Here is a 27,824-nt window from a genome sequence, read left to right on the forward strand (position 1 = left end):
TCTCAGGAATGGGGATAGGGCTGCAGAGGAATTATCATTCACTGCTTAAAAAGCTATCATGTATGAATGATATAGATTACAGCTTTACCATTGTATTATTGCAGTGATTTCTAAAGTCAGATTTGCATCTTAAATTTTTTTTTTTATATATATCTTTTACAAATTTTTATGTACTTACCAAGTTTATCTTTTTTGATGAAGAAATTAATTTGACAGTTTCCAGAATTTTACAAATTGATTATTATAGAAAGTGGGGTACATTTTAAACATAAGCTGTATTGGTCCATTAAAATGATTGGTATATTTGTACATTGGATCCGACGTTGTCGTTGATAATGTGTAGATCTATTCAACACATATATGATAATCCAAAACAAAGTGATTTTCTGGTTTTGTTTCATTCCTCACATGTTTGGCTAGATTGCATTGCTTTACCTGGTATTTGTTAAATCCTTTTGAGCTGTCGATCTCTTTATATGTCAACAATTAGGATTAAAAAGTTGGTCAGAGTTTTTAAATTGTTTTGTAAAATTTTCATTGAATTGCTATTTTCATTTCAGTATTAATTGCCATAACTTTAGTAGGTTTCATATATACATAAAGTTATGGTAAGTATTACATCATGAAAATTGGTTTTACATGAAAAACCTCAATTCTGGTGTATATGATCTTGTCTGACTGTATGACAATATGTCTGGTGTCTGCTCCTGTCTGGATGTGTGACAATATGTCTGGTGTCTGCTGATGTCTGGATGTATGACAATATGTCTGGTGTCTGCTCCTGTCTGGATGTGTGACAATATGTCTGGTGTCTGCTGATGTCTGGATGTATGACAATATGTCTGGTGTCTGCTGATGTCTGGATGTATGACAATATGTCTGGTGTCTGCTCCTGTCTGGATGTGTGACAATATGTCTGGTGTCTGCTCCTGTCTGGATGTATGACAATATGTCTGGTGTCTGCTGATGTCTGGATGTATGACAATATGTCTGGTGTCTGCTCCTGTCTAGATGTATGATGGTTTGTCTGGTGTCTGTTCTTGTCTGGATGTATGACAATATGTCTGTTGTCTGTTCCTGTCTGGATGTATGACAATATGTCTGGTGTTTACTCCTGTCTGGATGTATGATGATATGTCTGTTGTCTGCTCCTGGATATATGACAATATGTCTGGTGTCTGCTCCTGTCTAGATGTATGACAATATGTCTGGTGTCTGCTCCTGTCTGGATGTCTGACAATATGTCTGGTGTCTGCTCCTGTCTGGATGTCTGACAATATGTCTGGTTTCTGCTTGTGTCTGACAATATGTCTGGTGTGTGCTCCTGTCTGGATGTATGACAACATGTCTGGTGTCTGCTCCTGTCTAGATGTATGACAATATGTCTGGTGTCTGCTCCTGTCTGGATGTCTGATAATATGTCTGGTGTCTGCTCCTGTCTAGATGTCTGACAATATGTCTAGTGTCTGCTCCTGTCTGGATGTCTGACAATATGTCTGGTGTCTGTTCCTGTCAGGATGTATGACAATATGTCTGGTGATTGATCCTGTAAAGATACATTACAGTTTGTCTAGTGTCTGTTTCTGTCCTGAATACATGACAATGTCTCATGTCTGTCTGCTTTTGTGCAGATGTATGGACAATTTGTTAGATGTCTGTGTGTTCTACTCTGATGTATGACGTTTTGTGTGATGTGACAAGTATATATGAAGATTGTGTTTGTGGGAGTCAGCAGTATTGTAGTGGGCTTGTCTCGTTTCTACAGACTTATTACTTAACCTGATTCTTTATGTTGTTTCTGGCACCAGGAACATCACTCATCAGCTATCAACGTAAAACTTGCTCAATTAATTTCTTTTATTAAATTAGTTTTCTGACGTTTGTCAAGCGGAACTGTTACGTTTAACTGTTTCATTTATTAATTTGTGCTATTCTTTTAATGCGTAACATCCGGATGTAAATGACATCATATTTGTTTAATGTGAAAATGATCAAGAAGCAGTTGTCGAGGCCAGTTCACGCAGGTATAAGAAAGAAAAATAATATGAAAACATTGATCAGAAAGCACCAAGATACCCTGATTTCATAGACGTTAAGGTTTTGTCCAACCATTGACGAGGTCACAGCCATTATTTACTGGCCTCATGATTTCTGATAAAAGATTTCTCTCTTTTAAATGTCACTGAAAATTCATCATATTTAGACACAACCTTGTTCAGTGCTATAGAGTTACAAAAACATGACATTTGATACTTTGAAATGACCAGTTTAAATAAAGCTTGACCAAGGTTGAAGTCTGCATATCTCACCGACGTGATTCAATATTGATAATTAGTCAAGTCTATGTGCTGTGGCCTAGTTAATATTATATGACAAGGAAATACAATTATCATTCTCATTACAGAGAAAGGTGTAATCACCAGTACTGTAAAGTTGTCAAGATATTGTTTTACAAAATATTATAATTACAGTAATTTGTTGCCAAAAGTTGTAAAATCTAATTAATAACAAGGAGCTGTTGTCAGATGTCTTTGGACAGATTTGTGAATACATTTACTTTTAGGAAATGTTATGTTGATTTATGTAATGGTTTAATTAGTTTTATTTGTCAGGAATTCTAATTTTATTAGTTTCAACCTTTTCCCTTGTTCATGTGTGGCAAAATCTTACAGATGTTTTAAAAAGTGCAGAAAAGGGATTGTTCTCCTACATGGTGATCTGTTTAAAATGGATGAAGCGGTTTGTTAAAACATATTGTTTTAATTAATAAAGATAAAAGACTAAAAATTAAGACTGGTTTGTGTGGTGATTTATATAAACTAGTATGTGTGATTATGTAACAATACTTGTTTGTTTGACAGTGTAATTACACTTGTTTGAGTTACTGTGTTGTAATTACTATTGTTTGTGTAATTGTGTAATTACATTTGTTTGTGTGATTGTGTAATTACATTTGTTTGTGTGATTGTGTAATTACAATTGTTTGTGTAATTGTGTAATTACATTTGTTTGTGTGATTGTGTAATTACATTTGTTTGTGTGGTTGTGTAATTACAATTGTTTGTGTAATTGTGTAATTACATTTGTTTGTGTAATTGTGTAATTACATTTGTTTGTGTGATTGTGTGTTCACACTTGTTTATGTGATTATGTAATTACAGCTGGTTGTGTGATTATGTAATTACATTACTTGATGGGAAATGGTAATTTAATTTGTTTGTATCTAATATTGCGGTTGTCTTTATTTCAAATTTAAGAAAGTTGCGTTGTGGGTGTGTGGAAAGTGACTACGGTATTAATTATTTATTACTTAGTTGAACAGTCATTTCATAGGTTTATGGGAATTTGTCACGGTATTAATTTTCACAGGGTTGTAATTACATAGCTTGGTGGAGAGGTTGATAAAGAAAACTTCTGCTTTGTGGGAAGGCATCATTATCTTGGTCAGCAATACAGGGACATGGATAATACTAAACACTATCTGATACCAGTCTCTTGTAAATATCACACCATGTGGTCGACAAATCACTCATGTTTTCATGAATGAGTTTAAGACATCACGTGGCAAAGAAACATTCAAGTTTTTTCGGATAAAGCACAGGTGTAGGGATGTTACCTGGGAATTCACCTATAGGACAAAACAATTTTTTGTCTCTTTTTTTTTCATTGTTGTTGCTTTGGATATCCCTGAAGAAGGACTTTAAAACTGTTGAAGAGTTCTTGGGACCAGTGCCAGTGTAATGTTGTTGTATGAAGATAAGCCACAGGGAAGACAAACTCCATGTAATGTTAGGGAAACAAGTGGGCGGCCCTGCTAACATTGAAACCCATTCAACTAAAACATAAATTTACCTTCGTGAGTCATGCCTCAATCTAAAGTCTGTTCCATATTACCTGTGTATTTAGCCTGACGTAGCAGTAGTAAAGTGTTAATCACAGACTGCAGTGCTACTACACACCATGACTTTTATACACCTTCATGGTAGGCTTTGATGGAAGGTAGCCACTTTGACACATGACATGTATGTGCAGAGCTGCAGATTGCAGTAGGACAGGCCAATGGTTTTCTGAGTAGGAATTCTTTGGATAATCTTATCCTTTCATGTGTTGCTTTTCAAACACTTTTAAATGTTTCATTTAAAGACAACTTTAATTTTACGATTTCAGCTGTGAAAGAAGTTGAAAATTTCACACAGATCAGAATGAAAATATTTTCACAATGTTTTTTTTTTTCCACATTTTGCACAATCTGACGTCAGAAGACTTAATACCTGTATTACTGATCATACTTTTTGACCTGTTTCGGATTCCTCATAGAAAAAATGGAGGCGGAGCTGTGTACTGATCTACTGATTGGAATTTTCAAATAGTTTGAAATTACTGTACTTACCCACAAATGAGCCCCCACCCCTAGTGTAAATACTTTGAGAAAGGGTTATTTGTAATCTACGTTTAGCTGTTGATCTTAAAATTGATGATTTAGCAAAAATGAAGAAGGGGGCTTATTTGTGGGCATGGGCTTATTTGGGGATAAACACGATAACCTTAAGCTTGCCTGGTCAGAGGTGTGTACTCCATTTACATATCAATTTTGTTACATATAATTTCCATTAACAGCCCTAAATTAAAATCATTTTCTAAGATTTATGACTTTCAAAATCACTTGGTATTTTAATTATAATATTATTCTAAATACCTAATAAACAATGTTGTAGAATCCGAACAACTGGTGATTTTTTCACTTTGGAGATAAGGTAATCATCAAAACTGATTTACCTGTGTCAGTAGATAATTGCAGTGATGACTGCATGAGTCATTATATCTTCTCAGGTGTTTAAGTTGAGTAGAATGTGATAAATATACTTTTGTCCTACCTGTGTGTACTTACAGCTTTGTTTATAAGATGTTAGGCATTGATAGCTAAATTTACCTCATGCTGAGATCTTTCATACTGAATGGGTTTAAATAGTTAATGATTTATAAATGTAAATAATTCAAACTTCATTTCTAGCCAAAGTGAAGTACGGCAATATATTTTTGTGTGTGTTCTAGTCTTAAGATTTTTCAATCAGAATGTCGTTGGCATTCCTCGTGCAGACTTTGGCTCACAAACTACGCCGATGTCACCCGTCACAAATTTTATGGGGACTCATGTCATTTTCGTATCACGTCACACCATAACAATTAAGGAAATAACTTGTTTTTATGGATGCATATTTTAATAGAAATAAGTACATTTTGATATAGCTTGATATTTAATGTCAGTTCCTTAATGTGTTTTCTCAATGAATGTGTGGTAATGAAATAGGATAGCGGTGGGGGAGAGATATCCATTCACATCTGTCTGCCTGCCAATGTGAGCTGTAAGACAGATGTCAAGAAAGATATTGAAATTACATACTCAATTGAACAGCATTTTTATCGCATTATCAACCTGTAGTGTGTAGTAGTTATGCAATTTTTCAGTTGCCGTTCTGTCCTTCCTCTTTTATTTTTTGTTTGTTTCTTTTCTTTCCCTCTGTCCTTCACCGGCATTGTTGTGTTCTTTCTTTTCCTTTCTGTCAATCACATACTTAAGAATGAATTAATCTGACATCCTTCCTTCTTAGTTCATATGTCTGCAATGTTCTGCATGTATGATGCATGAGAATGTTGGAATGTAGGGCCTTATCACTCAGATCCTTAACATTTTATATTGACAAACTTTTATTCAATCTTTTTGAATCTTCAGAAAAAAATATCAAGATGTAAAATTATCAGTGGTAAACATTTTCTCATTTCAGACAAATCACTCATGTGGCAGAACGAGACTTACCCCCAGTGTATATGAATGGGGAGATGCGTCATGTGGTGTCATCCGTCGACAGTTACAGACATGTAATGAGATCGCAACCAGGGGTGCCGGTCCACGAGCGTGGGTCACCCCCTCCCTACCGCGTTCCCACAGAGACATTGGACGCTCCACTCAACCTTTCTCTGACCAGTTCCTCTTCATCAGCATTTACTCCTCAAGTGTCTCGACCTTCTGTTATTACATGTGCCTCCACCGTGGACAAAAGTAATCGCTACGGCAACAGCTCACCATCTCATCACTCGCTACCCAGTCCAAGTAGGCGAGAAGTTGTGTCAGGTAATACGAAGGCTCAAATAATTTGCTGACACCATCATTCTTAACTATAAAATTAACGTTTTTTTAAGACTCTTAAATACAGTTTGGAATATGGCTCAAACAATATCATTATTGAAAGAAACAGACAGCATCAGTCTTAATAATAAAATCAACATTAATTTAATACACTTAAATACAGTTCAGAATATGGGTCAAACATTATCATTCTCCTAAGAAACTGACTGCATCAGTCTTGACAATAAAATCAACATTTATTTAAGACACTTAAATACAGTTTAGAATATGGCTCAAACAATATAATTCCCAGAAAAACTGATATCGTCAGTCTTTACCATAAAAGCACTAAAATACAATAGATAGAATATGTAAATGTAAAGGAACACAGAGTTAAGGTCAGGATATCATAGCAATGTTTTTGAGAAATAGTCATCAAATCGCTTCAAGAATGAGTCCATATGACCTAAGGGACAACATTGTGCTAACGCATTGGTGCCATTGTGATTCCTCCAGAATAAAGGACTTTGTCAAGGCCTGATATAATACCTAGTATGTGAAGTGTGCCAGTTTCTATCAATGACCTTAGAGGGCTGTACAAATTGTATCAGGGTTTTATGGGTGGATCTGACCCTGATCTGCGATGTGATATCTGAAACAACAGTGCTAGTTGGTCTTTGATCAGTATACCCCGCCCCAGCCCACCCTGACACCTCTTGAGATCCCCACTGCCCCTACCTATAGTGAAGGGCGTGATACGGCGCTGAAAAAAACTCATTACAGAACACCCTGTGTGTTACTGTTGTATCTGATACCCGATAGTGAGAACATCCTGGTAGGTGTATCACAGCCCACAACAGGGCTATCATACCTCAACATACACATGCCACCCTGTAATCTTACTGGACTAATTTCGCCTAATTAAGCAATTGGCTGCTATTGTGTTGGAGAGATGTAAAGGGCTCCGTCCTGGTCAGTTCTTAGCTCTGTTTATTTTACAAATTGTACACAAGGTGGCCTGATTGGTATCAGTATCAATCGATGTCACAGTTGCACACTGATTTTCAACTGTGAGGTTGATCCCACTTCAAAGGGCTTCAGTAAGCATTAGATAGGGTTGTTCGAGGGCATTGGAAGAAATAACACCCAATCCATTCACTTAAATCTACCAATGTATGTTGGCACCCCGAGGAAGGAAGGTAGCCTCCTTTGTTGTAGTTTAAAGATTAATGGTAAATTTCTGTGTCTGGTTTTTAAAGTATTTGTTAGTATAAAGTAGTGAATTAAGATCAGCTTGCAAAACGAGATTACAAAAAATGAATTGGAAGTGTAGAGTTTTAACATTAATAGTTATAGATGCTGAACTTTGTCTGTAGTTTCAGGTGTCATAGTGTTTCTATTTTGTGGCATGTTCATTAAGTTTTTGTCCTAGTTGAGTGTGGACCTTCCCCTTTTTCTGAAAGATATACCCTGTCTGTATACCCCTGTCTGTCCTTGCTCCCCTAGACGGACACTGTCTCCTCCTAGCCTGTCTATACACCCGTGAATGCCTCACCAATATCCATGTCTGCCCAGTGTATTCCGGGTAGTTGAAAATTGCCAAATTTTGTATAATTACGATTTGCACTGTTTGACATACTTATCTGACTACGAGATCTGGACAGAAGGAGACGAGCCTTCAATGAACATGGAGACGCGTAAATGTTTCAGTCCCGAAGAAAAAAGGTGGAGTTGACAAAAAAAAACTTGTAATAAAGATAATTTCTCAATTATGTTATCCTGTGAGTAAAGAGGGAATATATCTATCTTTGATTTTTTATCTCAAATATCTATCCATAGTGCCGTTTAGTCTGCTTCTAGCTATATATCACTTTAATATTTCAGGGGTGTACATTATTTGTGTGCTAATAAAAAATCACAAATCTATTCCTTTTATTTCTGTAAACTCTACGCTGGAATTAGGATTTGGTTTCTGTGTTTGGCACCTAGTCCCTACTTCAGATCAATCGCCTGTGGTCACAACGTTTCTCTTATTTATCTGGCTTGTTTCAAAACTGCAAACATTTGTGCCAAATTAAAGTAGTAGTTTAGATTTGAGATGATCTTATCTTCATCCTTGCGCTAACCATGCTAGTAGTGGGATGATAACATCAACAGGTGGTTACTCTACCCTGATTAAATATCAAAATGTATGTTACAAGCTAGATAATCAAATGAAGGTAAACTTCAATTATCCGAGTTTTTTTTCATTTTATCTAAATGTAAGAATATACCTTGTCTATTATTCCAGCAAAAGTTTTATTTAAAAGAAAAAAAAGGGGAAAAAGAAGATTTCTGGTACATATTGAATTGTGCACGATGATGTGCATGTGAGTGGTGGTAAACTGGTGTTATATGGGATTATGTAGAAGAATGACTCATACCACTGTTGGTCTGTGCACAGCTTAAATCCCTTCAGGAATTTAACAGACAATTCAGGAAATATACACATCTGTATGTATGCATATGGATGTCATAGGAATAAAATATTACTTAATGACAATAAGAAGGAAAGGCTGAAAAATAGATAAAGGTACACAGTCATTTCTAATTTACATCTAATGCAATGTAAAACAACGTAAACAGACTTGCCCTCATTGACCGGTGAATCACCACCACTTTCTACTTCTTGGTCATAATATATAACACACTGTTCACATTTTTGTCATTTTTTAAAAAAATCAGATGACATGAATTTTCAGTGTTTCTGAGATTTGTTACAAACAATATTTTGCACTTTAAGATATGTTTTTCGAAAAATTTGTCTGATTTTGCATTGAAATATGATCTGTTGATAGTTTTTAGGGGTGTTTTAGCCTGGTAGGTTTGAATAATTCTATCGGGTTTAGTATATAAAGCATTGATGGATAAGCACCTAGGAAATTTAGACAGTCTTGGCTCAATGAACACAATTAAGAAAACTTTCATTCAAGAAAATCATCATGTCTGTTAAGCAGCTACAGATTTTGCAGTTATAAAAAAAATTAAAATCAGTAAAGCTCACTGGATCAGAAAAGTGAAGGGGGTTAATCTGTACGTTCAAAGTACATCTAACAATTAAACATTTAAATTTATTACCCTGGAAAATTTAAAAGTATCTTCCAACACTGGATTATGGCAATTAAAATCAATTTTCTCCGCAGGGAAATCAGATAGTAGGCAGACTTTAAATGTCGGATCAACAGTGACGATAAGGTATCAATCATGATAGGTCGTTACTAGAATCCGTAACGAACCATTTACATGTAATGAAAATCTGTCTGTTAAAGGCAAGTGTTTAAGTGCTGTGAAATATGAGTTGCATCCCTGGCTCTCATTGGTTACAGGTGATATGTTACATTCAATATGTAACACCTGTTAACGATTCCTCAACATTTCTTACCTGTGGTATATAATCATCTATCAAACAGATGGCCTCCTCATTACCAAAATTTTATATGTATTCTGAAGAAACCTTAATGCCGTTACAATTTTTGTTCTTTATTTTCGGAAGTTTTTATTAATCTGTTAAGAGAATATATATCAAAAAGTTAATTGTGGTATTCATATGATCTAGAGGAGGAATATTAATTAACCTGCATGAATTGTCAATTAATGGCATTAGGGCTGACAGATATGGATGTGTTTGATGTAGCAAATACATGCGCCCAGGTGGCATGTGTATGTACGGCACCTGTGCATGTCCCTATAGTTACCCCTTCAGCTAATTGAAGCACATGTTTGAACTGAATGACTCTTGAATTCTCACCTTTAAAAACATTTAAACAAACTTAAAGTGGTGTTAACTTGCTACAGGTAAATTTGGGAGGTTTTGTCCCGTTACCCTACAAAGGGTCATTTATCAATGAATCATAGACAAAACACAACTGTCTTACAAAATGCAGTTTGAAAAACTCTTGACAAGTTTCCTGTTTCAAGCACATACTCATGGTTATAGATTTAACATTAAGAGGCATCAATATGTTTAAAAATGCTTTCTTTGATGATTATAACAAAAAGTGCTGTTACCATAGCAGCAGTTCATCTTTTCTTTCAATTTCTCCACATTCTCCTTACTTGAAATTAGTCTTCATACATGACCAACAGAATGCACATGATTGGACAATATCTACATAAGTGTGTCATCTTTTTATAAGATTGTGAGATATTCTAGCATTTGCCAAAGTTTGTGTACGTGAATACTTCTAGTGACGGCAGAGTGTCGCATACTGAAGTTGAGTCTTAGATTCATTCAGTGTGTCATCGTTCTTAGCTAAGAAAAAATAAAAAATTGTGCCACCTATAATTGCAGAAGTTTTTTGGTGTTTAAGTACCACTTTGGATGGCAGATTTACTGAAATTAGGTCACGTGTCCCATGAGAAACAGAGATAAGTTTTTTGCAATCCCAATGTTGGCCGGAGGTGGTTAACTATGAATTATTTGCAATAGTTTATATTGTGTATTAATCAAATGATGATACAAATTTTCGATAATCATTCTGATGTTGTGAAACTGATGGTAGACTTTTGGTTACAGTTGGAGGATGCGACCCTATTGAAGAACATTTCCGGCGCTCCCTGGGAAAACATTATCCAGACTACATGGCCCCAAAAATGTCCCCTGTTACACCACCAATGGCCGACTCCCCTCCTGCTGTTGCCTCGACAGTCGCCACGGCAGCCAAGTCCGCCAAACCTAACACATCAGCAGTGTCTATTACAGGTTAGTATGACAGCTAGGATCTAGGATCATTCTCTGAAGGTTTAACTGTTTGCGAGAAACAGCACAAAGACAGTTAGACAAAAAGTTTGTACAGTTACATGTGTGTAATATAGACACTTTGCAGCAACAGGAAATTGATCATATTATACAGGACAGTGGAATATGTAGGTCTTATCTGGGGGATTTTGTAACAAATACGTTCTCATCTATATATATATATAGGGTTACAGAGAGTATCTGAATACTTAGGGATTGGAATAGCAAAGTATCAGATTATTAAGTTTTCTTTTATTCTAAAGTCTGTTAGGCTGGAAGGTGCTTATATTTAAAATTGTATGACACATGTTGTTGGGAACACTCCTAATGGAATCATATATTGTGTAATTTTAGGATCTGTAGATGACCATTTTGCCAAGTCCCTAGGCAATAGCACTTGGTCAGCCATTAAGGCAAAGAATGATCCAAGACAAGAATTACTCCCTGGTACAGTAGACGACCATTTTGCAAAAGCTTTGGGTGGCGAGACCTGGCAGAGGATTAAAGCGGAAAAGGAGAGCAGCCCTGCGCATTGTCGACCAAATGGGTCCACCTCACCTTCATCATCTCCACCTCATAGGCGAGGGTCCTCACCCCTAAGACACGATCTAGTCTCAATATGAAGGGATATTCAGGGCATCCCGTCATCAAAAGGAAGCTGCAAATGAGCAATGCAAGCACCAGGTATCATCATGACAAAATACTGATAATAATCTGAGACTTGCTCAAGGTCAGCAGCAGTGCTAAGTAAGTGCTCAAATTTATCGCAGTGGGCACCAACAAACATGTACCTACTGCCCAAGTAAGTGATCATGTGACCATGTTTGCTTCAAATGTGTTGTGGTTACTACCAAAGGAATCACTAAGTACTCTGTGCCATTTGTTCGGTTTTATCGTGAACTGCACCAAAGGGAAGAATTTGAAGACACAACCTCAAGTAGACATGTCATCTTAAGAACCTGCCCATTGCTTGGACCAAAGTTTTATTTATTTTACGTCAGCTACTTGCTCATTTTCAAAATACATTTATATAAAAGTGAAACAGCGCACTTTTGCAGCATTGAATGTACAAATTGTGTGAAGCGCCAGGCTGATTTTGCTACCTTAAAGTGTGATTTGTTGGATTTTTATCAAGTCCATCATTTTGAATAACTGAAACTGTGTAAAGAAAACAATTATTTGCAGAAGTTATCCTTCGTCGTTGATATAATTCAATCTCTGCCTTAATACCAATTTTAAATCATTATCACTCGTCATTGTCATAACTAGTAGTCATCCTATCATTTCACCCATTAAATGTTGCAGTATTTTATGAATGTACATAGTGTGATCCTCAGACCTATTTGTAGTTTAAAGTGTAGTTGAGGGAAGGGAGATAACTCTGTCAAATGTGTGACATTTCAAGTAATGCTTGTTTATTAAAGGGAGACAACTGGTGTGAATCATATGAGGGCATATCACTTCTTAAAGATATCTGAAGATTTTCTGACAAATGGTTCATTTCTTATATTTCCAAATGAAATTTCATTCACTTATCAAATAAGTTACATCAAGGCTAGCACAAGATAGGATTGATGTTATGTATATTTGTGCTGTGGAATGTTGAAAATGATACAAGTGTGACTGATGTAAATTTAAAGAAACAGTTGATAATTCAGTTTTCAAATTGTGTGCCACCATTATATCATATATATAGTCAGAAAAATTCTGACTGTCTTTCAGTGATTTGCTTCCTTGTCAGGTTATGCGACACAGAAAAAAAAAATCGTGGTTAAGTGAGATGATCACAATTTGTATGTGTGTGCGTCAGATGATGGAGATGGTCCATATATGTGTGCCATAAAAGGGACTGTCAGGGTAAAAGAATGTCTTAACTGATGTGAGGATTTTTGTGTTCAAATCTCGCTGCCTTAAAATTTATGTTTACTACACCTCTACCTTCAGTGTGATATTATGTCATCAGAGAAAATGGCTCAACAGATTTTAAATTCCTCAAACATTTATCTGTAAACTCTATAGGGCATATTGTTTTGATATCTGAAATATGAAATGGTAAGTGCAGATAAAAGAATATATTTTATTAAACTAGAAGTTCAGACTGAAATCTGTAACAAACTGAACTGATTATTTAATGAAACTGTGTCTGAAAAATCCTGTCATTTTTATACCTTCTGAAATTTATTAAACATTAATTGTATCAATAACTATCATTTTAACAAACAAATCCTCTCTATTTTGGTTGAAAATCTTGATTTTTGAGTAGAAAAATTTTTGTAAATTTGTAGATCAAATATATAGACCAAAATTGACGTTTGAAATTTGGGGGGGGGGGGGGGGGGGAATTAGATATAGAATTAAAAGTTTGTTTATGATCTCAGTTTGTTAAACATCTTTTTTAGAATTTAAGTAACTTTTACTTTTTAGACGAATAATAATTTGTATTTTTGAGAGGAAATCAAATTGTATAATTCTTGTCTTTCTGTACTTTTCTCATTTGAAGAAATGATTTAATTCAGTGTGAGTTTTTTCACTTTAAATCAGTTAAGCTGAGAATCAGTCAACTGTTTTTTGAAATATTTAAACCAATATCGTAACTATGTGACTTAGCAACAAATTCTGTGTTAAATGGGTGCACTTGACTATTACTTAGTAAATTTATCTCTGTTGTCTATATATTGGGTGTTTGTGTGTCCATGGCTGTATCTCGGGTATCTGTGTGTCCATGGCTGTATTCCGGGTATCTTTGTTCATAGCTTTATGTACATAGGTGTAGATGTGTGTGATGTCTGTTGTGTATATGAAGTATTTAAATGATTGCAATAGAGAGTGCAGGACAACAGTTTATAAATCAATCTCTACCTATATGACATATATTTGCATTAAACACCATTCAGGACAGTTAGCTACTCCGTCCCAGACTGAACCCTAAATCTTCATCATTCTATTTACAAATCTACTTAAAATATGAAATATGGGTATTGTTCTCTGCAAATCTTCTGTCACTTTTTATTCATCCTTGTAAATCTGTAAATAACAACTATGTGTGATGTTGTAGATAAAATCAACAGTTGTTGGTACAGGGTTGAAAACTGGGTACAACTCCCTAGAGATTAGTATTGGGCTGAAAATTAATAACAACTCCTCAGTAATTGTTACTGGGCTGAAAATTAAGAACAACTCCACAGTAATTGGTACTGGGCTGAAAATTAGGTACAACTCTTCAGTGATTGGTACAGGCCTGAAAATTAGGTACATGGTATGTGTATAATGTACCCTGAACTGTTTGAACATGGTGTGTACATTGTACCCAACATTGTTGGTACATGGTGTGTACGTTGTACCCAACACTGTTGGTACATGGTGTGTACATTGTACCCAACATTGTTGGTACATGGTGTGTACGTTGTACCCAACACTGTTGGTACATGGTGTGTACATTGTACCCAACATTGTTGGTACATGGTGTGTACGTTGTACCCAACACTGTTGGTACATGGTGTGTACATTGTACCCTAATCTTAGAGTATATGGTGTGTATAGTGTACCCAACATTGTTGGTACATGGTGTGTACTTTGTACCCAACACTGTTGGTACATGGTGTGTACGTTGTACCCAACACTGTTGGTACATGGTGTGTACATTGTACCCTAATCTTAGAGTATATGGTGTGTATAGTGTACCCAACATTGTTGGTACATGGTGTGTACTTTGTACCCAACATTGTTGGTACATGGTGTGTATAGTGTACCCAACACTGTTGGTACATGGTGTGTACGTTGTACCCAACACTGTTGGTACATGGTGTGTACACTGTACCCTAATCTGTGAGTACATGATGTGTATATTGTACCCTGAACTGTCGGTACATGGTGTGTACATTGTACCCAACACTGTTGGTACATGGTGAGTGTACATACACTAAACTGTAAGTACAGATGTGTGTTGTAAATTGTACTGAAGCAGCAAGCATGAGATACATTGTACAGTGAGCTGTAAGTGAAGGTGTATGAGTGATTAATGTATATTTGTAATGATTGTCAGTAAATTTTAAGTTCATGGCTTTATTGATGGTACATATTATTGTTATGTATAAATTTGTTATTATGTTTTAAAAATAAAAAACTTTTAGAAATTTTAAAATGAAGTCACAGTATTTTGTTTTATGTGCTTGTAAGAAGGTGAGCTGGAAATCAAAAATACAATATCATACAAGAAACGAATAATTTAGTTCTCGCTTTGTGAGAAAACCTCAGAAAAAACTACAAATTAAATGATTCTGTTATCCTAACACCTACACAGGCCAGCAATGAAGATCACAGTTGTCCTAGTGATGGATGCAGTATCTGGTAGCTTGTTTAACAGGTCTCTTATGACAGATTATTTCAGTTGTCGTGGCTAGGATAGATTATTCCTACTTCAAAAAAGAGGGAGAAAATCAAAATGGTTCTCAATATTTTATTTATAAAATGCATATATAATTCACAATATTCTTGACCATTGCACATGTTGAAATTCATTATTTCCAAAATAGACAAAAATAACTTTAATAAATCTATCGGAATACATAACAAGTCATAAAAGAATTCATAACAATGTAGACTGGATGTAAGATCACCAGTGTAATGACCTACATCAGTAAGGACAGCAACAATGTAGACTGGATGTAAGATCACCAGTGTAATGACCTACATCAGTAAGGACAGCAACAATGTAGACTGGATGTAATATCACCAGTGTAATGACCTACATCAGTAAGGACCCCAACAATGTAGACTGGATGTAAGATCAACATCAATAAGGACCCCAAGAATGTAGACTGGATGTAATATCACCAGTGTAATGACCTACATCAGTAAGGACAGCAACAATGTAGACTGGATGTAAGATCTACATCAGTAAGGACCTCAACAATGTAGACTGGATGTAATATCACCAGTGTAATGACCTACATCAGTAAGGACAGCAACAATGTAGACTGGATGTAAGATCTACATCAGTAAGGACCCCAACAATGTAGACTGGATGTAAGATCACCAGTGTAATGACCTACATCAGTAAGGACCTCAACAATGTAGACTGGATGTAATATCACCAGTGTAATGACCTACATCAGTAAGGACAGCAACAATGTAGACTGGATGTAAGATCTACATCAATAAGGACCCCAACAATTTAGACTGGATGTAAGATCTACATCAATAAGGACCCCAACAATGTAGACTGGATGATCACCAGTGTAATGACCTACATCAGTAAGGACCCCAACAATGTAGACTGGATGTAATATCACCAGTGTAATGACCTACATCAGTAAGGACCCCAACAATGTAGACTGGATGTAAGATCACCAGTGTAATGACCTACATCAGTAAGGACCTCAACAATGTAGACTGGATGTAATATCACCAGTGTAATGACCTACATCAGTAAGGACCTCAACAATGTAGACTGGGATGACCCCAACAATGTAGACTGGAAGATCTACATCAGTAAGGACCTCAACAATGTAGCCGGATGTAATATCACCAGTGTAATGACCTACATCAGTAAGGACCCCAACAATGTAGACTGGATGTAAGACCTACATCAGTAAGGACCTCAACAATGTAGACTGGATGTAAGACCTACATCAATAAGGACCCCAACAATGTAGACTGGATGTAAGATCACCAGTGTAATGACCTACATCAGTAAGGACCCCAACAATGTAGACTGGATGTAAGACCTACATCAGTAAGGACCCCAACAATGTAGACTGGATGGATGTAATGACCTACATCAGTAAGGACCCCAACAATGTAGACTGGATGTAAGATCACCAGTGTAATGACCTACATCAGTAAGGACCTCAACAATGTAGACTGGATGTAAGATCTACATCAGTAAGGACCCCAACAATGTAGACTGGATGTAAGATCACCAGTGTAATGACCTACATCAGTAAGGACCCCAACAATGTAGACTGGATGTAAGGACCCCAACAATGTAGACTGGATGTAAGATCACCAGTGTAATGACCTACATCAGTAAGGACCCCAACAATGTAGACTGGATGTAAGACCTACATCAGTAAGGACAGCAACAATGTAGACTGGATGTAAGACCTACATCAGTAAGGACCCCAACAATGTAGACTGGATGTAAGACCTACATCAGTAAGGACCCCAACAATGTAGACTGGATGTAATATCACCAGTGTAATGACCTACATCAGTAAGGACCTCAACAATGTAGACTGGATGTAAGACCTACATCAGTAAGGACCCCAACAATGTAGACTGGATGTAATATCACCAGTGTAATGACCTACATCAGTAAGGACAGCAACAATGTAGACTGGATGTATGATCACCAGTGTAATGACCTACATCAGTAAGGACCTCAACAATGTAGACTGGATGTAAGACATACATCAATAAGGACCCCAACAATGTAGACTGGATGTAAGACGTACATCAGTAAGGACCCCAACAATGTAGACTGGATGTAAGACCTACATCAGTAAGGACCTCAACAATGTAGACTGGATGTAAGATCACCAGTGTAATGACCTACATCTGGATGTAAGGAGGACCCCAACAATGTAGACTGGATGTAAGATCACCAGTGTAATGACCTACATCAGTAAGGACCCCAACAATGTAGACTGGATGTATGATCACCAGTGTAATGACCTACATCAGTAAGGACCCCAACAATGTAGACTGGATGTAATATCACCAGTGTAATGACCTACATCAGTAAGGACCTCAACAATGTAGACTGGATGTAAGATCACCAGTGTAATGACCTACATCAGTAAGGACCCCAACAATGTAGACTGGATGTAATATCACCAGTGTAATGACCTACATCAGTAAGGACCCCAACAATGTAGACTGGATGTAAGATCACCAGTGTAATGACCTACATCAGTAAGGACCCCAACAATGTAGACTGGATGTATGATCACCAGTGTAATGACCTACATCAGTAAGGACCAACAATGACTGGAACCAGTGTAATGACCTACATCAGTAAGGACCCCAACAATGTAGATCACCAGTGTAATGACCTACATCAGTAAGGACCCCAACAATGTAGACTGGATGTAATGACCTACATCAGTATCAACAATGTAGACTGGATGTAAGACCTACATCAGTAAGGACCCCAACAATGTAGACTGGATGTATGATCACCAGTGTAATGACCTACATCAGTAAGGACCCCAACAATGTAGACTGGATGTAAGATCACCAGTGTAATGACCTACATCAGTAAGGACCCCAACAATGTAGACTGGATGTAAGACCTACATCAATAAGAACCCCAACAATGTAGACTGGATGTAAGATCACCAGTGTAATGACCTACATCAGTAAGGACCCCAACAATGTAGACTGGATGTAAGACCTACATCAATAAGAACCCCAACAATGTAGACTGGATGTAAGATCACCAGTGTAATGACCTGCATCAGTAAGGACCCAAACAATGTAGACTGGATGTAAGACCTACATCAGTAAGGACCCCAACAATGTAGACTGGATGTAAGATCACCAGTGTAATGACCTACATCAATAAGAACCCCAACAATGTAGACTGGATGTAATATCACCAGTGTAATGACCTACATCGATAAGGACCCCAACAATGTAGACTGGATGTAATATCACCAGTGTAATGACCTACATCAGTAAGAACCCCAACAATGTAGACTGGATGTAATATCACCAGTGTAATGACCTACATCAGTAAGGACAGCAACAATGTAGACTGGATGTAATATCACCAGTGTAATGACCTACATCAGTAAGGACAGCAACAATGTAGACTGGATGTAATATCACCAGTGTAATGACCTACATCAGTAAGGACAGCAACAATGTAGACTGGATGTAATATCACCAGTGTAATGACCTACATCAGTAAGGACAGCAACAATGTAGACTGGATGTAAGATCACCAGTGTAATGACCTACATCAGTAAGGACAGCAACAATGTAGACTGGATGTAATATCACCAGTGTAATGACCTACATCAGTAAGGACAGCAACAATGTAGACTGGATGTAATATCTACATCAATAAGGACCCCAACTGTTAATGAACTGGTGTAAATCATCTAATATTTAACAGAATCTGTTGATTTTATAAAATCAATGTAATCGTCTTTGTCTTTGCACATCAATCATTTGTATAATGACCCTTGGATCAGTGTCCATTTGAAACATTGGTCAAAGTTCTCTTAACTGTAAATGCCATAGCTTAATGACCTGTGATACAAACTTTTAGATAAAAAAATATTGCCCATATCCTCATCACAAACTTTTCAAATTTCCCTTCCTGCCATAAACAAAATGCATTACAAAATAGGAATACATTTCATCCTTTCTACATCTGTTCCTTCATGGTTGCACCATTGATCTTGTCTATTGCATAAGAGTTGTTCCTATTAGGATGAAATTATCTTGGTAAATCTTTGCATAATATAGAGGGATTTTCTTATGATGTGATGTTATATCTGGAGTGAGTGAGCAGGGATTTTTCTTGGGAAGACATGAAATTTCTCCCTCTGAGAATGTGAGAGTTAGCAAATGTGTTTGTATTTATCGTAATGTTTTGACACCTCCAAAATTCCATGGTGTATAATAACACTTAACAATGTAACTGGATCAGAAAGAGATGTTATTAGAGAAGTGAGACAACGGAATGTAGTTCCTGAGTCGTCAGTAATTAAACAGACACAGAAGCCAGTACCTAGTGATGGCATATTGTACCTATTTTATGTCAATAACGGTAGGCCCCTCCAACAGCGATTATAGAGATTCAAAATCAAACTCTCTGGCTATAACAAGAAGGAATGTTCAAGATGATTTAAACACAAATTTTAAAACATCACTTCAAAATCATCCCAACTTCTACATCTCTAATGAATGATTTCATTTTCCTGCAAATCACAGCCACTTGGTACAGAAGATGACACTGTCCTGTCCTTCAGTGCTTCCATCTATAGCTGTAAACCTAAAATATTTGTATATCCTGATCACAAAAGTATTATTGTCATGATCATGTCACAAAACAAATTCACAGGGGGTTGAATACTCCATTTTCAAATGTCAAGGTCTTTGTTACTATACAGCTTCCAGTTTTGCCATCCATGAAACTTTCATCATCAGTTGAATTTTCTTAAATCACACACAGTGATGATAACACTATACCACTGAATCTCCTTTTGGCCCTTCCTCTGTTATCACTCTCAGAATATTCCAACAAAGGAGATGTTGGAGTCTGCATACAAGTCAATGAGTTCTTAAAAGGCTTGACCTCATCTGTGTCATGTGATAGTGTCATGTGATGGTGTCCGTGACAACACCCTGATGAACTACATCTTCATATTATGAGAATTTGGAGGTAGAGGCACCTGATGTTTTCATTCTTTTTTAACTTGTTTGGAAGACTTAAAGCGTAATAAATACTCCCACACGAAGCTGACAAGTTCTGCCTCCGTTAAAAGGATGGTACCTATGACAGCTATGAAGCACACGCCGCCAATCCCAATATGCAGCAGTCGGTAGTAGATACCAGCATCACAACAAAATGTTATCTGTAAAGAATAAACAACATTAAATAAATATACTTTGTTATTATGTTCAAGTAAATAAACAAAAATTTGGGAATCCTACATATCAGTAAAATAAACAGAAATCAGCAAATGACTAATAAATACAGTACAGTACTGACCCTTAGTAATGGACACAGTGTTACCAGCCTCTTATGTCAATGTGATGACCACTGACCTGTAAGTATGGACATACAGGACAGGTAACGGACACAGTGATACCAACCTCTGATGTCACTGTGATGACCACTGACCAGTAAGTATGGACATACAGGACAGGTAACGGACACAGTGATACCAACCTCTGATGTCACTGTGATGACCACTGACCAGTAAGTATGGACCTACAGGACAAGTAACGGACACAGTGTTACCAACCTCTGATGTGACTGTGATGACCACTGACCAGTAAGTATGGACATACAGGACAGGTAACGGACACAGTGATACCAACCTCTGATGTCACTGTGATGACCACTGACCAGTAAGTATGGACCTACAGGACAAGTAACGGACACAGTGTTACCAACCTCTGATGTGACTGTGATGACCACTGACCAGTAAGTATGGACATACAGGACAGGTAACGGACACAGTGATACCAACCTCTGATGTCACTGTGATGACCACTGACCAGTAAGTATGGACCTACAGGACAAGTAACGGACACAGTAAGCGATACAAACCTCTGATGTCACTGTAATGACAAATGAAATGGCCAGACTGAGCAGCAGAGACTTGGATGGAAGAAGACCAAGTAATGGACGATATGTGCTTCCTTGATAATATTCGTGGATAAAAAAGACGCTGAAAGAAAAGAAAATTCTGAATGTAAGGATCAAGATGTATAAAACTAATGCTGATCATTTTGAACTAATCAAACACACGAATAAAAATATCTTATATAAATCCAATACTGACTATTTCAAACAGTCACAAAATACAAGATGGTTACCTGTAGTGAACAACTTTGGTAATACCCAGACATCCTATATCTAGGATAATTTATGGTGTTATGGTAGACATATTGAATTTAAAACTTTTAACATTCAAACCTCTATATTGAAGAAGCTGTTTAGGTAGCATGGGGAATTAATGGATGGAAGTGTAATTTTCTTATCTAAACTGTAACAAAAGTCACTTCCTCTCATCAAGACACATGGGGACTTTCTATAACCTACCATCGTCCCTCAGCCCCAAGAAGAAGACTTTCGTCCCCATCCTTCAGGTGTCAACAGGACCAGTATGAAATTGATGTGCTGGTGTCAGAGAATGAAACACATTCTAAAACTGTACATACCTGTGAGCTATCCTGGTACACATGTTTATACAGTTGGCCAGGATAAAACCAACACTCTCAAACCAACTGGTGAGCAGGAGTGACGAACCAAGGAAAATCACAGAGAACACCACCATCCTTTGATTGTACCTACAAAGGAGAAGGGAATGTTTCTCCATTCTGCACACTCATGTGTTAATGTTAATATGCTATATCGATTTTTAATATATTCATTTTACATTAAGAAAGCATATAACATACAGAATATTATATTTTAGATCAGTACATTAGTGCTTTTATACTGATTGTTCAAATTAAACCTTACTCCAGAGCTAATGAAGGGGTGAATAAAAACAGAAATTTAATTTTTTGACATTTCTTGAATCTTACAGCCAACTTTCTTTGATAGTAAATTACTTGTATTAAAATTAAAACACTTACTGGTCTATTTGTGTCTGACTCATGGTGGCAAAGTAGAAACATTCTGTGATACCGTTGATGGCGAGGATTAATACGTAGAGACAGTACCAGCGAAGGAGAGTGGGACCCGCGCCATCTGAGAGTACTGCACCCCCGTACAAATCGAGAGTGAGGAATGAGTATGCATACCCAAACACCAAGATGACTATTCCTATCAACATAACGACTCTAAGCAGGCTATACAAGACACGCGATGCCAAGTCTAACGACTCCTGCAACAAATGGTTAAATGGGATTTTATGGTTGAATATATGGTTGAAATGTACCAGGGTTATTGTTACTTCAATTCAAATGCATAACATAATTATAATAGGATTACCATTAACAAATGACACTAAAAAAGGGTTACCATAAACACATGACATTAAAACAGAGTTACCATCAACACAAGACACTAAAACAGGGTTACCATCCACACTTGACACTAAAACAGGGTTACCATCCACACATGACACTAAAACATGGTTACCATCCACACATGACACTAAAACATGGTTACCGTCCACACATGACACTAAAACAGGGTTACTGTCAACACATAACACTGAAACAGGGTTACTGTCAACACATAACACTGAAACAGGGTTACTGTCAACACATAACACTGAAACAGGGTTACTATCAACACTTGACACTAAATCAGGCTTATTATCCACATGTTACATTAAAGTAAAACAAGTTTACTGTGAACATATTGTATAACAGTAAAATAGGCTTACTATCAACATGTTATATCAGAACACGAGATACCCATCAACATGTAATATAATTTTTTAAACTAGGGTTACCATCAACATTTAATGTAACAATAAAACAGGGTTACCATCAACATTTGATGTAACAATAAAACAGGGTTACCATCAACATGTAATATAACAGTAGAACAGGGTTACCATCAACATGTCATATAACAATAAAACAGGGTTACCATCAACATGTAATCTAACAGTAAAACAGGGTTACCATCAACATGTAATATAACAGTAAAACAGGGTTACCATCAACATGTAATCTAACAATAAAACAGGGTTACCATCAATATAGAATATAACAGTAGAACAGGGTTACCATCAACATGTAATATAACAGTAAAACAGGGTTACCATCAACATGTAATCTAACAATAAAACAGGGTTACCATCAATATAGAATATAACAGTAGAACAGGGTTACCATCAACATGTAATATAACAGTAAAACAGGGTTACCATCAACATGTAATATAACAGTAAAACAGGGTTACCATCAACATGTAATCTAACAATAAAACAGGGTTACCATCAATATAGAATATAACAGTAGAACAGGGTTACCATCAACATGTAATATAACAGTAAAACAGGGTTACCATCAACATGTAATCTAACAATAAAACAGGGTTACCATCAATATAGAATATAACAGTAGAACAGGGTTACCATCAACATGTAATATAACAGTAAAACAGGGTTACCATCAACATGTAATATAACAATAAAACAGGGTTACCATCAACATGTAATATAACAATAAAACAGGGTTACCATCAACATAGAATATAACAATAAAATAGGGTTACCATCAACATGCTATATAACAGTAGAACAGGGTTACCATCAACATGTAATATAACAGTAAAACAGGGTTACCATCAACATGTAATATAACAATAAAACAGGGTTACCATCAACATGTAATATAACAATAAAACAGGGTTACCATCAACATAGAATATAACAATAAAATAGGGTTACCATCAACATAGAATATAACAGTAGAACAGGGTTACCATCAACATGTAATCTAACAGTAAAACAGGGTTACCATCAACATAGAATATAACAATAAAATAGGGTTACCATCAACATGTAATATAACAATAAAACAGGGTTACCATCAACATAGAATATAACAATAAAATAGGGTTACCATCAACATGCTATATAACAGTAGAACAGGGTTACCATCAACATATTATGTAACAGTAAAAATAACCACAAATCAGGGTTACCATCAACATATTATGTAACAGTAAAAATAACCACAAATCAGGGTTACCATCAACATATTATGTAACAGTAAAAATAACCACAAATCAGGGTTACCATCAACATATTATGTAACAGTAAAAATAACCACAAATCAGGGTTACCATCAACATATTATGTAACAGTAAAAATAACCACAAATCAGGGTTACCATCAACATATTATGTAACAGTAAAAATAACCACAAATCAGGGTTACCATCAACATATTATGTAACAGTAAAAATAACCACAAATCAGGGTTACCATCAACATATTATGTAACAGTAAAAATAACCACAAATCAGGGTTACCATCAACATATTATGTAACAGTAAAAATAACCACAAATCAGGGTTACCATCAAAGAAATAGTAGAATAAAATTACCATCAGAATAAAAGGGTATGAACTATCTCTCAGCGATTCAACTTTCTAGATTGTATTTTGTAAGATACCCTCTATAACTAATACAGTTTACTTCAATATTTTGTTTACTTAAATAAGTTTACTAGATACAATTTACTGTCTTACTTTGGTAAGGACTATCTATTTATAGTACAGTTTTCAAAATTATGTTAAAAGACACTATTTATTTATAATACAGTTTTCAAAATCATGTTGGAAGGCACTATCTATTTATAATACAGTTTTCAAAATTATGTTAAAAGACACTATCTATTTATGATACAGTTTTCAAAATCATGTTGGAAGGCACTATCTATTTATAATACAGTTTTCAAAATCATGTTGAAAGACTATCTATTTATAATACAGTTTTCAAAATCATGTTGGAAGGTACTATCTATCTATAATACAGTTTTCAAAATTATGTTGGAAGGCACTATCTAATTATAATACAGTTTTCAAAATTATGTTTGAAGGCACTATCTATTTATAATACAGTTTTCAAAAATATGCTGGAAGGCCTTATCTATTTATAATATAGTTTTCAAAATTATGTTGGAAGGCCTTATCTATTTATAATACAGTTTTCAAAATTATGTTGGAAGGCACTATCTATTTATAATACAGTTTTCAAAATTATGTTGGAAGGCACTATCCATTCATAGTAGTTTTCAAAATCAGGTTGGAAGGCACCATCTATTTATAATACAGTTTTCAAAATTATGATGAAAGGTACCATCTATTCGTAATACAGTTTTCAAAATTATGTTGGAAGGTACTATCTATTTATAATACAGTTTTCAAAATTATGATAAAAGGTACTATCCATTTATAATATAGTTTTCAAAATTATGTTGGAAGACACTATCCATTCATAGTAGTTTTAAAAATCAGGTTGGAAGGCACTATCTATTTATAATACAGTTTTCAAAATTATGATAAAAGGTACTATCCATTTATAATATAGTTTTCAAAATTATGTTGGAAGACACTATCCATTCATAGTAGTTTTAAAAATCAGGTTGGAAGGCACTATCTATTTATAATACAGTTTTCAAAATTATGATGAAAGGTACCATCTATTCGTAATACAGTTTTCAAAATTATGTTGGAAGGTACTATCTATTTATAATACAGTTTTCAAAATTATGTTGGAAGACACTATCCATTCATAGTAGTTTTAAAAATCAGGTTGGAAGGCACTATCTATTTATAATACAGTTTTCAAAATTATGATGAAAGGTACCATCTATTCGTAATACAGTTTTCAAAATTATGTTGGAAGGTACTATCTATTTATAATACAGTTTTCAAAATTATGTTGGAAGACACTATCCATTCATAGTAGTTTTCAAAATTATGTTGGAAGGCACCATCTATCTATAATACAGTTTTCAAAATTATGATGAAAGGTACCATCTATTCGTAATACAGTTTTCAAAATTATGTTGGAAGGCACTAATACATTTTACTACAATGTTTTGGAAGCTGCCACTGCAATTTACAAGATTGTTTTGGAAGGTACTATCTGTTACTCTTACAGTTTACTAGTTTAGTGAATACATAAAACAATACATGCATTTAAAACAGGAAATCTATTTTGGTTGATAAAACTGTCCGATATAGTTATAATGAACTGCTACATAACATCCATTTACAGCCTATAACTAGAGCCGTTTTCAATGTTATCTATATTGCAACACAAACTAATCCATCTACCAATACTTGCATGCATCATTCTTTTCAGATATAGACAATAGATTATTTTAATGATCTTGTTCTGAATTATCTAAAATTTCAAATAATATCCATTATTTTTTGTTCATTTCTCACCCTGAAGAAAAAGTCGTAATAAAATCATTTCACAAATATAACCTGCTCATACAACCACCTGCATCTAAAGACCACTTGTGTTGAGAGACCACTTGTGTTGAGAGACCACTTGATATCAAATTCTGAATTAAACTTGCATAAAGAGATCACCTGTATTAGAGTTAAGTGACAACTTTTTCAAAGAAATGAAAATTCTGATTGTATTAGATTTATAAGTTATTACTCTATAGCCAGTTATTATCAAGGGTCAAAATGTTTGCAATTTTCATCTAAAATGAGAAAATTCAATTACACCAAACTACAAAATGTCTGTAATACATAAATGCCCACAGTGTACTCATACTGATTTTTGCATAAAGTTTGACCAAATTCCATGGAAGAGTGAAGTTAAGTGTTAAGTTGAATCAGTAGCTGGCTTTCTATATAAACCAAGGATGACCTTGGCCTTGAACTTGGGCCCCTTAAACACAACAATGTCTCAAGTTTACTCATAATTAATCATGGCATAAAGTTTGATCAAATTCCATGAATGAAGTTGCTGAGTATTTACTTTGAAAAAGTTGACGATCTTCTATATACAACTAGGACGACCCCTCCCCGACCCCCTCCCCGACCCCCTCTGAGGTAACAAATAATCTGTATTATGTTACATTCAATCAGTCGGTTGTAACTGTAAAAATATATGTTTGCTATATTGCAGAGTTGGCCTTAATGAGTTGCAGTTCTATCATATTGCTGATACTTTTTACACATGTCTTAGTACATGCGTACTTAATTCGTAAATTTTGCTGCACTAGGAAATAGTAAAAACATCATTCCCATGAAAATAACAGGCTATATTGTACTTTTATTTGACCTAGACCTATTGTAGCTGACTTTGACAAGTTACTACACACATAACCCGAAAGTCTTGATTCCTGCACTGCTGGTTACTGTGATGCTTACATTGGACTGGTCTCTGTAGGTTTTACCCCGTATCAAAGTTTGGGAGAAGAAGAGTCGTCCACTTTCCTCAAGAGGCATGAAAATAAAGCGAGGAACCATGGAGCCAAGGTTATTGATGACATCATATATACCTGTAATCGACAGAGAAAAGTGGGTATGTATTGTACAGTATTTTACAATGTAACTGTCAGAAGAAATCCAAGGTGTATGTATTGTTTGGAACTTTACAGCTAAACAGTCAGAGAAAAGCTGGCGGGTATGTACTGTATTTTACAATTTAACTGTCAGAAGAAATCCAAGGTGTATGTATTGTTTGGAACTTTACAGCTAAACAGTCAGAGAAAAGCTGGGGGGTATGTACTGTATTTT

General features: G+C 35.7%; 2 protein-coding genes and 1 long non-coding RNA gene across 6 annotated transcripts in view; 1 reads left to right on the forward strand and 2 right to left on the reverse strand.

Annotated features, from left to right (window-relative positions):
- LOC132558417 (transcription cofactor vestigial-like protein 4) overlaps positions 1 to 13,219 on the forward strand; it is a 48,836-nt gene extending 35,617 nt beyond the window's left edge. For both annotated transcript variants that reach the window (XM_060222981.1, XM_060222980.1), the window contains 3 exons: positions 5,784 to 6,130; positions 10,680 to 10,865; positions 11,256 to 13,219. In XM_060222981.1, coding sequence (XP_060078964.1) covers positions 5,784 to 6,130; positions 10,680 to 10,865; positions 11,256 to 11,524 — 802 coding nt within the window. In that variant the 3' untranslated portion in view covers positions 11,525 to 13,219. The remainder of the gene's footprint in view (positions 1 to 5,783; positions 6,131 to 10,679; positions 10,866 to 11,255) is intronic.
- A 2,155-nt stretch (positions 13,220 to 15,374) lies between these two features.
- Positions 15,375 to 17,429, reverse strand: LOC132558445 (uncharacterized). Of its 3 annotated transcripts, none has more exons than XR_009554546.1 (6): positions 16,964 to 17,429; positions 16,793 to 16,834; positions 16,676 to 16,749; positions 16,484 to 16,584; positions 16,147 to 16,320; positions 15,375 to 16,092 (listed from the first exon to the last, which is right to left on the reverse strand). It is a non-coding gene; the product is annotated as an uncharacterized LOC132558445 (long non-coding RNA). The 3 variants fall into 3 exon arrangements; XR_009554547.1 differs by having other exon boundaries at positions 15,375 to 15,847; positions 15,907 to 16,092; positions 16,676 to 16,834; XR_009554545.1 differs by having other exon boundaries at positions 16,676 to 16,834.
- Positions 17,430 to 18,973: 1,544 nt separating this feature from the next.
- Positions 18,974 to 27,824, reverse strand: part of LOC132558442 (protein RFT1 homolog) — a 28,304-nt gene continuing 19,453 nt past the window's right edge. Inside the window, exons 9-13 of the mRNA XM_060223014.1 lie at positions 27,456 to 27,586; positions 22,227 to 22,477; positions 21,807 to 21,935; positions 21,193 to 21,313; positions 18,974 to 20,491 (exon numbers count right to left, since the gene is read on the reverse strand). Of these exons, the coding sequence (XP_060078997.1) occupies positions 20,318 to 20,491; positions 21,193 to 21,313; positions 21,807 to 21,935; positions 22,227 to 22,477; positions 27,456 to 27,586 (806 nt within the window). The 3' untranslated portion in view covers positions 18,974 to 20,317. The remainder of the gene's footprint in view (positions 20,492 to 21,192; positions 21,314 to 21,806; positions 21,936 to 22,226; positions 22,478 to 27,455; positions 27,587 to 27,824) is intronic.

The sequence above is a fragment of the Ylistrum balloti genome, unplaced genomic scaffold (genome assembly GCF_031769215.1).
Source record: "Ylistrum balloti isolate Yb309-2 unplaced genomic scaffold, AGI_CSIRO_Ybal_v1 Utg370790, whole genome shotgun sequence".
NCBI classification, from domain to species: Eukaryota; Metazoa; Mollusca; class Bivalvia; order Pectinida; family Pectinidae; genus Ylistrum; species Ylistrum balloti.